The sequence below is a fragment of the Trachypithecus francoisi genome, unplaced genomic scaffold (assembly GCF_009764315.1).
Source record: "Trachypithecus francoisi isolate TF-2019V2 unplaced genomic scaffold, Tfra_2.0 Lachesis_group17, whole genome shotgun sequence".
NCBI classification, from domain to species: Eukaryota; Metazoa; Chordata; class Mammalia; order Primates; family Cercopithecidae; genus Trachypithecus; species Trachypithecus francoisi.
The window spans coordinates 99,827,031-99,841,460 of record NW_022681462.1 but is presented as its reverse complement, the minus strand read 5'-3'; the positions used below and the strand labels follow the sequence as shown (position 1 = coordinate 99,841,460).

The following is a 14,430-nucleotide window of genomic DNA, read 5'->3' as shown; positions in this document are numbered from 1 at the left end:
TTTATGAAGTAGCAAAAAGGTCAATTTTCTCACCCTATTAGTGAAAATCACATACAGGTTTTCAAAGACAGATAAAGATAATGTTTTTTTCATTATCTATGAATCTTAACATTTTCTCCATTTTTGAAAAAGATAAAAAGCAAAGACTTACTAAAGAATATATATAAGAGAGCCAAGAAGCTCAATGACACTGCTATTCCAAGATTCGGATGGACCGTGAAGGCAAACAATAAACCAAGCCCTCCACAAAGTAGCAGGGTAAGAAACACTACAAGCCACGAGAACTGAAAGAGAGGCTCAATCTGTTGTCCGGCGAAGGTTTTCATTTCATCTGAAAGATAATTTAGTATGAAACCTTATTCCTGTTTTAAGAAATACAACTTTTAATATGATTTGCAGTTTTCTTTTCTTTCTTTTTTTTTTTTTTTGAGACGGAGTCTCGCTCTGTCACCCGGACTGGAGTGCACGGGCCAGATCTCAGCTCACTGCAAGCTCCGCCTCCCGGGTTTATGCCATTCTCCTGCCTCAGCCTCCCGAATAGCTGGGACTACAGGCGCCCGCCACCTCGCCCGGCTAGTTTTTTGTATTTTTTAGTAGAGACGGGGTTTCACCGTGTTAGCCAGGATGGTCTCGATCTCCTGACCTGGTGATCTGCCCGTCTCGGCCTCCCAAAGTGCTGGGATTACAGGCTTGAGCCACCGCGCCCGGCCGATTTGCAGTTTTCACATTTTCAATGTAAACATTTATTGGGCACTTTACTAGGTCCCTAGACAGAATACTGCTACTTAACCATTTTAACCAGTGTTCTCTTGCCAAGATGAACATCTCACCCCCAGGACCACAGCTAGGCCTGAATCACCACCCTCTCCTGCTTCGCGTGGAGGATGTACAAAATCCCTTCTCATATACTCCCACCTGTCAAGATTTTCTTGAGATTTTTTGTGGTTTGCATCAACACAAACATTAAGCATATGCATATTGTTTCCACATGCAAAAATAATACTCTGTATCTTCAAACTACATATCACCACCATTCCTCCTCATCCCTTCTCCCTCCAATCACATTTGAGAATACTGTGCTTAAAGGTGCATGTTGAGCCCAAAGGAGCCCCACACAAGTCATTCTTTGTATAAAACTTGGGGAAATTTTTACAGGCAATACTGAAACCTATCCTTGAAGAATGAGCAAGATTTTGCCAAGCAAAAGGCATACGTGTTAGGTGGGTGATAGTGAGGCCAGCTAAGAAGTTGCTTATAGAGGGAGCAACCTGGGAAATGCGTCTGGTCTGTTCTTGCGAGAGCAAATAGTCCTCTGTGACTGAAGCTGGGGCACACGCCAGAGGTGGTGCTGGCAGGTGGGACCATGCAAACTGACAAGTCTGTAAAGGGCCCGAAAAAACCTGCCAGCAAGGGTTTTTATGTAGGTTTATCACACAACTGGATCTGCTTTAGAAAGAGAACTCAAACGACCGTGCGAAGGACCAACCAGAGGGAAGTTCATCTCAGTAAACCGCGTACCACACATGCCCATACAGAAAGCGGTCTTCCTCTTTATTTCAGAAAAATCCCCAGAGAAAACCTTGTTTTCCATATAGAGACTTTGTATAAGCAAGCTCTTTACCTTCTAGTTTCTTGAGTAAGAAAGATTTCCCACTTCCCCACTGTGCATATAACCCCACACAAATGGGTGGCTGCATGGTCGGCTCACTGAGAATATCTGCTAGAGCACTGCTATATAAATCATATCCAAGCATGTCACCATCTGTTTCAGTAGGAGACAAGTGTCCTGTAATTAAAACACATCATATCTTATGTTAAACAGTGGCATTACTATTAGAAAGGAACACTATTTTCATTTATTGTTTACTTGATTAGAGAGAAAAAAATTATTTCAAATGTTTATAACCATGTAAAGACAGTTTCAGGGAGTCTCTGAGCCTACTCTGACTTGGAAGCTACCTGATTTAAAATTAAAAAAAAAAAAGTTTCAGAGATTCTTAAATTACTATCATATTTCATAGAACTTAAGATACCTATTAATTATATGATACATCTTTTTATGTATAATTAAGAAAGAACAAAATGCTGCCAAATTGTGACATCATGCTTTCTTGTCCATCACTTACAAGACACATACCAATTTCAGAGATGTTAAATTATGGGAACAGTGTGCATTTTAGAATCAGTAACATATGATGATTAACACAAATGAGTATGTAAAATAAATTTAATATGTGTAATGCCTATACAAAGAAAGTTACAAAATGTTACTGAAGAGCATAATAGATAAGAGAAAAAGAAACATTCTATGATTCCATGCAGAAAGGTTCAGCAATTCTCCCAAATTATTCTGTCACTTCAAGGCAGTTCTAATTAAAAACCCATGAGAATTTTGTTTTAATTGAAAGGAAAGAAGAATGTGTAAGAATAGGAAAAAAAAATAAAGACTACTGAAGGGTAGTTGTCACTGGAGAAGAATAAAAATGTAAAACAATAATTTGAACATTCTGGAACTCATATAGGATATTAACATAAGTGGCATTTCAAATAAGGCAGGAAAGGATGAATTAGTAACTGGTGTTGGGAAAGTTTAATCACTCATGAAAAAAATCAAATTAAAATGCGATATATCTCATAGCCTCAACAAAATTTTCTGAAACATTAAAAAATTAAGTAGAAAAAAGTAAAACCATAGAAGTAATAGAAGAAAATACAGGAGAAACTTTAAAAATCTTTGTTTAAAAAGGCCTTTCTTTCTCAATGTAATACTAAAGCCAGAACTGCAGGAAAAGACTAATGAATTAACTGCAAAAATGTAAAACTTTTGAATGCGGAATAAAAATCCATGACCACCAACCAAGAGTATGCTGAGGGGAGGGGAATGCAGCACATAGGACACACCCAGGATCAATATCCATAACACAGAAAGACTCTTACATCAATTTTTTTTTAAATATTGAAAACTAAAAAGTGGACAAAGGATACAAAAAGGAAACTGGCAAGAATACAAGTAGCCTATGAATATATTACATATTATCTAAGTCAAAAGGCTGAGAAGCAATAGCCTATAAATATATTACAAGATCTCAATTTCACTAATAATTTTAAAACACAAATTGAAATGAGATTTTTTTTTCTTATTTATCTGATTTGCAAAGAGTAAGAGGCTGGAAATACCCAGTGCTAGCAAACTTGTGGGGAATTGTGGTATCTTATACTGCCAGAGGGAGAAGAAATTTTTACAACCATTTTGGAAAGTGTATTGAAACTATGGGCATCCACTGACTTAGGAATTCTACTTGTGGGAATTTACCCTAAGAAAATAATCCTGATTGTACCCCCTGAATCTCTATTTTCAAAAGAAAGAAAAAAAATCCTAGAAATAAGAGTCAATGGATATATGTACAAAGGTGTTCGCTGCAGCACTAATTGTTAGCAAAACAAACTAAATATTCACCAATAGAGAACTCAATGTACTATGATGAAAAATTATGCAATAACTAAAATATGATACGTTAAGCTTTCGTAACATAGTATAACTCAATTTTTATTTTTTAAAACTATATATATAGTATGTAACATTTTTATAAGCATAAAGAAAAGCCTGGAGGGTCATTTAAACAATTACAAGTTGGGAGATAGGGGATAATGGGGAATTTTCACTTTCTGCTATACTCATGTTTTCATTCTTGAAATGTAATTAGTGCACATTACTATTATAATAAGAAAAAATATTTTAAAATACAAAAAGTCTTAAAAAATTAAAATCATGGCCAGGCACAGTGGCTCATGTCTGTAATCCCAGCACTTTGGGAGGCCAAGGTGGGAGGATCGCTTGGCCCCAGACTAGGGAACATGGCAAGACCTCGTCTCTACAAAAAAAAAAAATTAGCTGGGTGTGGTGGCATGGGCCTGTAGTTCAAGTATTCAGGAGGCTGACGTGGGAGGATCGCTTGAGCCCAGGAATTTGAGGTTGCCTTGAGCTATGATTGCATCACTGTACTCCAGCCTGGGCAACAGAGGGAGACCCAGTGTAGTGGTGCGATCTTGGCTCACAGCAATCTCCATCTCCCTGGCTCAAGAGATCCTCCCACCTCAGCCTCCCAAGAAGCTAGGACTACAGGCACACCACCACATTCAGCTATTTTTTACATTTTTTTGTAGAGATGAGGTCTCACTGTACCACCCAGGCTTGTCTCAAATTCCTGCGCTCAAGCAATCCTCCTGCCTCGGCCTCCTCAAGTGCTGGGATTACAGGCATGAGTTACCATGCCTGGCCTTATTTTCCATACTTTTTAATGGAAGATTCATTACTTAAAAGCTCAGTTCGGAGAAAAATTCAATACTTACTGGCTCCAAATATTTGAGTTAAAATACTCTTCTGATGGCTACAGTCAATATTGTAAGGAGTCTCGCCTGCTTTGTTGGGCCTATAAAGTAACCGCCCATCTTTGGGATTTCTTAAAAGCAGTTCTGCCAGTTTCCGGCTCCTTCCACGAATAGCAATATGCAAGGGAGTGTCTCCTTTCTGTGAAATAATAGTAGGAAGCTTGAACGCTCTTATCTTTGTATACAGTGTGCAGAGTAACAACATCCATGTTTCTGTAAAATAACAAACTCTGAACTTTTCTTATTTTTCATATAAAGCACATATATAACATGAATTTTTATCTCTATCTTCCCCATAATTTCTTTCTGTAGCTCCTCACCCAGCTTTGCTCAGATATTATTTTTCCCACAGCCCTCTAGAATGAAGGTCATTCTTTTTTCCTTCCCTTAACTCAGTGAAAGAGGAGAAGCAACAGGCTTTCTCCCTGCAGCTCCTCCTAGGCCATAGGTCCACTTCATTAGTATCCCTCCATCATCCAAATATTTATTGTCCAAGGATGTCAACTACCTTCCTCAACTAATTTAAATTCTATTTCACAGCCTTCTTCATTTGTCTAGAAAGCCTTACAATCCATGCTGATAGCCATCTAACACAAGTAATCTTGCCAGCTCCAATAACCTTTGTCAACCATTTGCCACAGTGAACCCTTAAATCTCATCACTCTACATTCTCAACCTGAGTCCTCTAGGTACAGCTATCCTCCTTCAACTCTCTCCTCAATTCTTCTATTCTCCTCACCTTTCCACTCTCCTCACCTTTCACTTTTCCCTATCAACCCACCTTCTCTCCTTATTAGCATCTCCAATCACATGAGTGTTCACATCCAACACTAATGAAAGCTAACATGTAAATTTCAAAAGCCCTCTTTGGGCTGCAAAGTGCTCTCCTACTGGTTGCTTCACAAACACCTTAACAAATTAAATTACTGGTTCTCATCCACACTGATCTCCAGGACACTAAATGAAAATGACCTACACATTCTTCCTGTGGCTTCCAAGGCATGACCTTATCTTGATCTTTTCATCTTCTAGACTCTCCTCCCATGTCCTAAAAAGTGTGGCACCATAACTATGCACGAAGTTCACTATATGCAAGGTTCTGTGCTTGGTACTTTGGAGGATATAAAGATGAAAGACAGTTGCTGACCTTAAGTAGCTTATGTCGTAATAGGAAGAGACTGGATAAACCTGCACAATTTAAAAACTGCAGTATGACACACAGCATAAGAGAAGTCCATTTTTGACTGCAGCTTTCGTCTTTCTTCACACTGATCATCTTAGTCACTCCCATGCAACTCTCTATCCTGTAACTAACTGCCAAATTTCCACCACCAGCCTTGATTTCTTGCCCAGATTCCAGTACTAGATTTCCCAATGTCTACTGGCCACAGACGACTGAATGTCTTCTCAGCCCTCAAACTAAACATATCCAAACCCAATCTCATCTTATTTTCACATCTCAATTCCAATTCTCATCCCCAAACCTGTGAGAAGACAAAACAGCAGCAGCAGCATTTCTGCCAGATATAAAAATTCTATAAATGCAGGGAGGTTATCAGCACACTTGGCTGACAGGCTGAAAATAATCAGAAAGCAGTGATGGGCAAGGTAAAAATAACATTAATCATCACTTTTAAAATTGTTTTTATGAAATTCTCTACGAAGATCCAGGTTCAAGACTTTTATAAGCATGTATCCCAAATTCTAGCAGGATAGTACTTTACCCATCCTCAGTAAGATGTGTTCATGAACGAACAACTGTTCCAACTATCATGTGTATTTGTCAACAAGTATCATGTGCTGACTCTGGGCACAGCAACACACAAAACAATACCAAGGCACAGGCCTTCAAGAAACTTATGAATGAGTATAAAGCAATTACTTAAAATAGCATATTATATAATTAACAAGGCTATATGGAACCTTGAAGAGTCTGGTGGTTCTATATCGCAAGTTGGGGGACCAGTGTCAGATGAGTCAATGGCAGATTGAGAAAAACAGGCATTAGAAGAAATTTTCTAGAAAGCTACACATATTCCATTTTGAAAACTCTTCTTTGACTTTATATCTTCTAATCTTCAATATTAAAGTTTCCTTTCTTTGATACGACATTATGTTAATATGGTAATGACAGGGGAGGTGCTTTCATGTTTTAAAATAATATTATAACTTGGCAAAATGAAACACAAACGCATTGACTCTTGACTCCCTGTTTTTGTTTAACTGCCTTATAGCTAACAGAAAAATAAACTTCAATCTGTTATTAATTAGTAAAGCCCTAATCATATTATTCATCTGAGGAGAAAATTTACAATATTATTTCTTACTTCATATATCAATTAGTTCACTTCTACTCTGGGGGAAAATCAGTTTAAAGTACAGAAAGAAATAAGCTTGTTTAAAACAAAAAGAAACTAAAATGAAAAATCAAATCTATATGAAGTATTAAGTCACTTAGAGCTAAACTTATTATAGAAAATACAAACATTTCTCTAAAAGGCTAAAGCAAGGACACGCAGCAGAACAAACACATTATCTCCTGTCAGTGAACATTAATGCTGTCTGCTTTGAGAGTCGGCCTCCTCCAGCCCCTGTGCATTCTTTCCTCCTGTTTATCTGCAACAAGCTCTACCCTGATGAGGCGGAGCCTCCTCCTCATGTGGTGGTCAATGGCAGTGCCCCACAGCTGCTGTGAGCCATAGAAGGAAAATCGGAAGCAGCTGCATTAACAGCACACTGAGCCTGCCCACTCCTCAGCGTGCTACTGTGTGGGATCCAAATCCCACACAGACATCCCCAGCAAGTCATCTCTCCCCACACAACCTAAAATCAGATCCCCATTAAATCCCCTCCATACAGAGGTCAGTCTACCAACAGCTGTCCATACAGAGTTCTCTCTGCACAGATGTTTTACCTTATCTACAGCAGACACTTTCGCGCCTTTATCTAGTAGCAGCTCCACCACTTCAATATTTCTCATCTTGGTAGCCTTTATAAGTGGCGTCTCACCATCCTGTGGGCACAAATAAGAACATTTGCCAGATTAATAGTTTGACTCCTGTGTTTATGTCATACAAGTGCACATGTCAAGAAATATCTGACTCTGATAACAGTCTATATTTAAAACTCCCTCAAGAAAACATAAAAGCAAACAACAAAAAAATGTTTTTCCTTTACAACCACTCATTTGTCTCAAAGTAACTTTATATCACGTAGCCAGGTGTGGGACCTGTCCCAGCTGCTCATAAGCGACAGCTGGCAGCAGTGGCTGCTTCTGCCCTTCCCCAGGTTCTACCACTGACCTGGGGCAGCTCCCCTCCAGAGGCTACTTCCCGTTCTCCCCACCAGCCAACCCACAGCCCAGCCTGTCAACATCCAGGTAAGCCAGTGTCCAGAGTTTTTCAGAAATGTATACCAACATCACTTCAGTTCTCAGTGAAACCTTTTGAAATAAGCAGTATGCCTTCAGAAAACCTCAAAAAAGTTCATGATTGCTTTCAAAACCAAAGCAAGGGAAGCAAGAAGAGACCACAATTCAGCACTTAGTGAAGACAAAAATCTCATCAGAAGCCACAGGCAGTCACCCTGGCTGACACCAAGGTCCAAAAGAAAAAGAAAAAAGAGGATTAAGGAGCCACCTGCAAACCAGAAGGTATCTCAGAAATTTTCTACCCTGGGGTACTAGAAGTACCATCATTGATTTAGAAATTGGCTGGTCCTGGTCTACAGCAGATGACATGGGATTGTCTTATGGGTGACTCTATAATTTTGCTTTATTCATTAAGAATTCCTGTCATATCAACCCAGAATTCCAAATATATTTTCCCCATAGAAAACTATCACACATAGGCTAAATAGGAGACCACAGTATTAGATAATTTTGTATTTTTTACATGATTCGAGTAAAATAGTTGAAAGTGGCTAGTGCAGGGAACCAACCACCAGTCACAACTGTTGTTTATGTATTCATTTAAAGAGACAGGGTCTCACTCTATTGCCCAGGCTGGCCTGGAACTCCTGAGCACACGCAATCTCCCCACAAAGGAATGTGTTCTGCCTCTCAGGTAACAGCAACATAAATGAATTTGAGGGAAATGATCTGTCCAAATAATAACAACTTATGAATAGCTGATATTGCACTTTCTGAAAAGTAATTGAAGTAACAAATATCACACTGTGTTTTGCTATGAATACACAAATCCTGAAAGGATACAAAGTTACTCCTCAATCTGACAGGGAATATTACCAGTAAAATCAGTGTAACTCTAACATCAAACAAAGACGACTGAAACAAAATGAGCAGCACTAACATTCAGCATGAGGTGCTGCTAATAACAGAATAGAAATGCCACTTATACCTTGGTGCATATTTCAGTGTCAGGATTGCACTGTAGGATATCTCTCACCATTGTTGCATTTCCTTTCTCAACAGCCCAATACAAAGCAGTTTTATTGTCCTAGATAATTAACAAAACACAATCACTTCATGTAAGATACAATATTTAAAACTGCCACTTGTAAATACAAAACATCATTTCTGTCAGAAAGCATTCCAACAGGCAGCATGGTAGGAAGTACTATTAATCCTCATGCTATCTTGAAGTTACTTTTGAGAAATTCTTCGTGAAAGAAGTCTAGGAAAACTTCGTATTACTTAACCTAAAAAGTAGTAATCCCACATAGTTAATAAAGTAAACGATACTTTTGTAATGTTATCAGATTTCAGGAATACACACTGGGGTAGGAGTCATCAATACCTGAACTCCATAAACCTGGACAAGTCTTGGACTCTTGGATTTTCATCTGTAACATGTTGTAGGTATTGCCCAATTTTTCAAAAGATAATGCACGAAAATGTACTTCACAAATACAAGGCATTATCATTTTTAGCTTTCTTAATTTCCATCCATCCCATACCCCTATATTGCCTTGATCAGATCTTTAAAATCTTATCTAGCTCAAAACCCAAAAATCAATCCATATAGATCTTGAAAGTAGAACTAGAGAACAACAAAAACTGAATTCAAACACAGAAGAGGACTCACAGACACAAGGTAGTTAGGTAAAAGTCCAAATAGGTGACCTAGAACCCAACTTTTAGTGGCAATGTTATTTTAACCCAGGAGATAATGAATGACTTTTTGCAGCAGCCACATTAAGTTCCTAATACCAAAATTTCCCCAACAGAGTTTCTCTTCCAAAAAATGCACACTAGCTGCTCAACTCAAACTTGTCAGGCCCTACCTCCCTTCCCATTTCATTTCTCCAACTTTCCCCACCATGCCTACCTCCCCACTGCCCAATGCCAAATGATTCATTCGCCAGCTATGAAATGCAGTCTTTCACTTTCTTATTTTCTCATCCTATTACCACTCCCCTTGCCTGAAACATCTGGCTTTCCTTTTCTTTTTTTTTCTTTTCTTTTTTTTTTTTTTTAAGAGAAAAGGTCTTACTTACTCTGTCACCCGGACTGGAGTGCAGTGGCATGGTTACAGTTCACTATAACCTCAAACTCCTGGGCTCAAGAGATCCTCCCACCTCAGCCTGGGATTACAGGCATCAGCCACCCTGCCAGGCTCTTCACCTATCTAAATCCAACTCATCTTCAAACTTAGCTCGAGTTCTACCTTCTTCCAAAAGCCCCTGACCTTAAGGCCTTCTTTTCCCACCTCAAGACTCATACTTGAACCTTTTGCTAGGCAATCAATCATATATCATCTTGTGGCTTCACTTTTTATGTTAAATAAAAGCATAAAAATAAACAAACTAAAATCTTTCAAATTAAAATATATGTGTCTTAAAGACAAGGGGCCCATGTTAATTCCCCCATAACATTTGGCATAATGGTTATAGTTTGATCCAAAAATGGATTTGGATACAAGAGATTTTTAGCCAAATACAAGAAAAAAATGAGCAGAAATGTATACTGTCCAACAACAAAATGAGACACCAAGAACTTTTTCTAAAGTCTAAAGCTCTTGAAGTATTTGATAAATTCACAACTGTAGGCAAGGCTTTTATCTAAAATAACCTTTGTGGTTCTATGAACTATGATTGCCTTAAGCAATGTCCATAGGACTACCAAATGGTCCTAGGAAAGGCAGGCACAGTGGAGAAAAAGGAGAAGAAAATAAAACAACAACAATAGAAGAACAGCAGATGGAGGAAGAAGACAAAACAGGGAGAAAACACTAAAGAAAATAAGTAAGTACCAGATATTCAAAGTGCCACTGACTCTCTCAGTATCACTAACTACTCATTATAGTTTTGAGGATTGAATCTATATACACACATTAGTAAGGACAGTATATTCTAAAAACATGAGCTTTTTTGGTTTACCTCTATCTACATTTAACTCGACATTAATATAGAAATTTTACAATAATGGCAGTGAAACTTAGTAACAACAAACGCCTGTTAAACGTACTAGGGTTTACAAGTTTATCTCCATAGGAAAGTGGGAAGAATAACGTTATGATCAGTCAACATTTACATCCAATTATACTCTAAGATAGCAACTGCACTGTAATCACACATACCTGTCCTCTAATGTCTATATCAGCGTATTTTTGGAGAAGCGCTCGAACAATTTCAACATGACCACCTCTGACAGCGCCAATCAATACAGTATCCCCACTCTAAGAAGACAGAAAAACAAAAACAAAAACAAGGTGAATTGATAACAAATAAGCACTCTTCTGAAGTTCAAATTAATCATGTTTCATATTTTTTTCTAAAAATTTCTTGGAAAAAGTCTATCTCTAAATGAGAGAAAAATATTACTTAACTAATATGAATACCTGATATTAACAGACATCAGAGTAAGGGACAGAGGACTTTATGCCCCAAAATGAGGACTCTGAAATTCCTAAACAAAGTTTAGAAAGACCTGTTAGCCAGAACAATAACCTATTCTCTTTTAAGGTAACCGCCTGTTACACATGTAAATTAAATACAATAAGGCTGGGGCTGTCAATGAACCAGATGAACATTTTAAAATCATATAGTAGGCCGGGCGCGGTGGCTCAAGCCTGTAATCCCAGCACTTTGGGAGGCCGAGACGGGCGGATCACGAGGTCAGGAGATCGAGACCATCCTGGCTAACACGGTGAAACCTCGTCTCTACTAAAAAATACAAAAAAATTAGCCGGGCGAGGTGGTGGGCGCCTGTAGTCCCAGCTACTCGGGAGGCTGAGGCAGGAGAATGGCGTGAACCCGGGAGGCGGAGCTTGCAGTGAGCTGAGATCCGGCCACAGCACTCCAGCCTGGGCGGCAGAGTGAGACTCCGTCTCAAAAATAAAATAAAATAAAATAAAATCATGTAGTAAAAATATCTTGGAATAATGCTATATGACGAAAGCCATGAACTCTAAAAAACGAAGCTATAAAACTAAAACTATCAATGAATCCACAGCCACATTTAATTAAGGGAGACAGTTCCCCAAGCAGCATCCACGAAAACCTAGTGGATTTGGCAGTTACAGGCCAGTAGTGCATTAGGACTGACTCATTCGCCAGCATAAGACTAAGTTCATGACCTCATGAGGACATCGCTCTCCCCTGGAACCATATTCACCAAGCAACAATCATTTTTAGTTATACCTTCCTGTACTTAAAATACTGGAAACCGCTATTTTGGAAATGGGCATAAATATTTTATTATTTACTGCTAACTTAAAAATCAGTTGTAGTCTTTTGAGTTGAATGAGCCCACGAGTTACAGCTCAATTCAATCCTGAGTAGACCTCAAAAGCACTATGATATTAATCAGGATGCAGGTCCTTAAGGGTTATTAAGCTCAGCACCATGATGTAGTGTCTTAACTACCACATTTATAGCAGAAATAAACCCAAGGCAGACAAATTTTAGTTGGGAACATTAGCATTAACATGGGTGTAGACTAGTAAACCTCTAAATGTGCCATCCGCCATTCTAGGTACTAGGAAACAAGACAGACAGGGTCCTACCTCTGGAAGAATTTATAGCCTGGCAGAGAAGACAACATACAATAAATAAAAAATCACACAAACACTATGCAAATAAAATAAGGTAATGTTCTAGAAAGTGACTACCAGGTAGGCTGGGCATGATGGCTTATGCCTGTAATCTCACCTCTTTGAGAGGCCAAGGCAGGAGAATCACTAGAGGCCAGGAGTTCGAGACCAGCCTGGTCAACATAGTGAGACCCTGTCTCTCAAAACAAACAAGAATTAGCCAGGCGTGGTGGCATGCACCTATAGTCCCAGCTACTTGGGAGGCTGAGGCAAGGAGGATCGCTTGAGTCTAGGAAGTTGAGGCCACAGTGAGCTGTGATCACACCATTGCACTCCAGCCTGCGTAACAGAACAAGACCCTGTCTCAAAAAAAGTGATGAGGTAGCTACTTTGGATTGAGTAGTTGAAGACCCTTCCAAGGAGGTTACACTGAAGCCCAGGTGGGAAGGACAAGAAGGAGCCAACCACAAGATCAGTGTTCCAGACTAAGAGCACAGGTGCGGCAAAGACCCCACAGCAGGAACAAGCTCAGTGCATTCAAGAAAGGGAAAGAAGCAAACACAGCTGCAGGCTATGAAAACTGGCAGAAGAGGGATACAAAGTGGGGAGACAGGTTAGGCACAGACAATGTCATGTCATGTCTATAAACTAAAAGGATAACATTCATCCTCAGTGCAACAGGAAGTCTTGGATGGCTTTAAACAAAGAAGTACACACGAGATTTATTGTTTTAAAGATCACTCCAAGATTAGAGTGGAGAACCCAGTTGCAAAGCTGCTGCTTTAACAGTAGCACCACCAGAGACAGTGGCTTCAGCTGGGAGGTGATAGTGGAATGAAGACAGGTGGACAGATAAAGGATTTGTTTTGGAGTAAAGTCAACAAGAGCCCGCTGGAGGGCAGATGAGGAAAAGAGAGAAATCACGGCTAATGCATAGGATTTGGGGCTTCAACAAGAGGGGAATGGTGGTACCACTTGCTGAGACAGAGAATGAGGGAAAAGCAGGTTTGGGGTGGAAAAAACAAGGCATAGGCCGGGCGCGGTGGCTCAAGCCTGTAATCCCAGCACTTTGGGAGGCCGAGACGGGCGGATCACGAGGTCAGGAGATCGAGACCATCCTGACTAACACAGTGAAACCCCGTCTCTACTAAAAAATACAAAAAAACTAGCCGGGCGAGGTGGCGGGCGCCTGTAGTCCCAGCTACTCGGGAGGCTGAGGCAGGAGAATGGCGTGAACCCGGGAGGTGGAGCTTGCAGTGAGCTGAGATCCGGTCACTGCACTCCAGCCTGGGCGACAGAGTGAGACTCCGTCTCAAAAAAAGAAAAAACAAGGCATCTGTTTTGCTGTAAGTTTAAGAGGCCAATTAGACATTCAAGTGGAGAGTTCAGGTGGAAAAGGATCAGTAAATGTGAGCGCAGAGAAGTTAGGGCACAAGAAAGCACATCCACAGTGACACATCAAGGTCAGTTACAGACTAATAGTACATGTGACATTTTCGATAACATTATTTGACAAAAGTTAAAAAGGATATTTTTCAGAACGATCGAACAGTTTTTAACTTCCTAGTTTCAAAGGCAGAAATAAACTTGTCTTAAAACAAGTTTATGTGATGCATGAGAATCTTGAAAGGTAGTAAGACACTAGGGTCATCTTTCATCCACTTCGCCACTAGGAGACAAATATGAAACAGGTGACCTACCCTGTCAGGTATGTTCACGTATGTTCCAGCATCTAGCAGATCCTGCACAATCTCCGTATGTCCCTCCTTTGATGCAATCATCAAAGCTGTATTTCCATCTTTATCTGTTAAGTTTACATTTGGATTCCTCTTCAAAATTTCTTTTACTGACTGTGTGTAGCCTCCTTTCACTGCCACAATCAGTGCGGTCATTGAATTCTAAAAACAACAACAACAACAACAACAAAACAAAACACAAGCCCAAGAAATTAGTGTATTCTAGAAAATGTATGATTTATGCCATAATCATAAAACTAATGTTTTCAAATAGGTGGCCTATTATTGTCATTTCCAATAATAAAATGCCA

General features: G+C 39.4%; 1 protein-coding gene across 15 annotated transcripts in view; it reads right to left on the bottom strand.

Annotated features, from left to right (window-relative positions):
* KIDINS220 (kinase D interacting substrate 220) overlaps window positions 1-14,430 on the bottom strand; it is a 116,644-nt gene that overhangs the window by 65,111 nt on the left and 37,103 nt on the right. For all 15 annotated transcript variants that reach the window (XM_033176617.1, XM_033176619.1, XM_033176624.1 and 12 more), the window contains 7 exons: window positions 14,084-14,281; window positions 10,929-11,027; window positions 8,748-8,846; window positions 7,304-7,402; window positions 4,351-4,528; window positions 1,622-1,786; window positions 152-331 (listed from right to left, as the gene is read on the bottom strand). In XM_033176617.1, coding sequence (XP_033032508.1) covers window positions 152-331; window positions 1,622-1,786; window positions 4,351-4,528; window positions 7,304-7,402; window positions 8,748-8,846; window positions 10,929-11,027; window positions 14,084-14,281 — 1,018 coding nt within the window. The remainder of the gene's footprint in view (window positions 1-151; window positions 332-1,621; window positions 1,787-4,350; window positions 4,529-7,303; window positions 7,403-8,747; window positions 8,847-10,928; window positions 11,028-14,083; window positions 14,282-14,430) is intronic.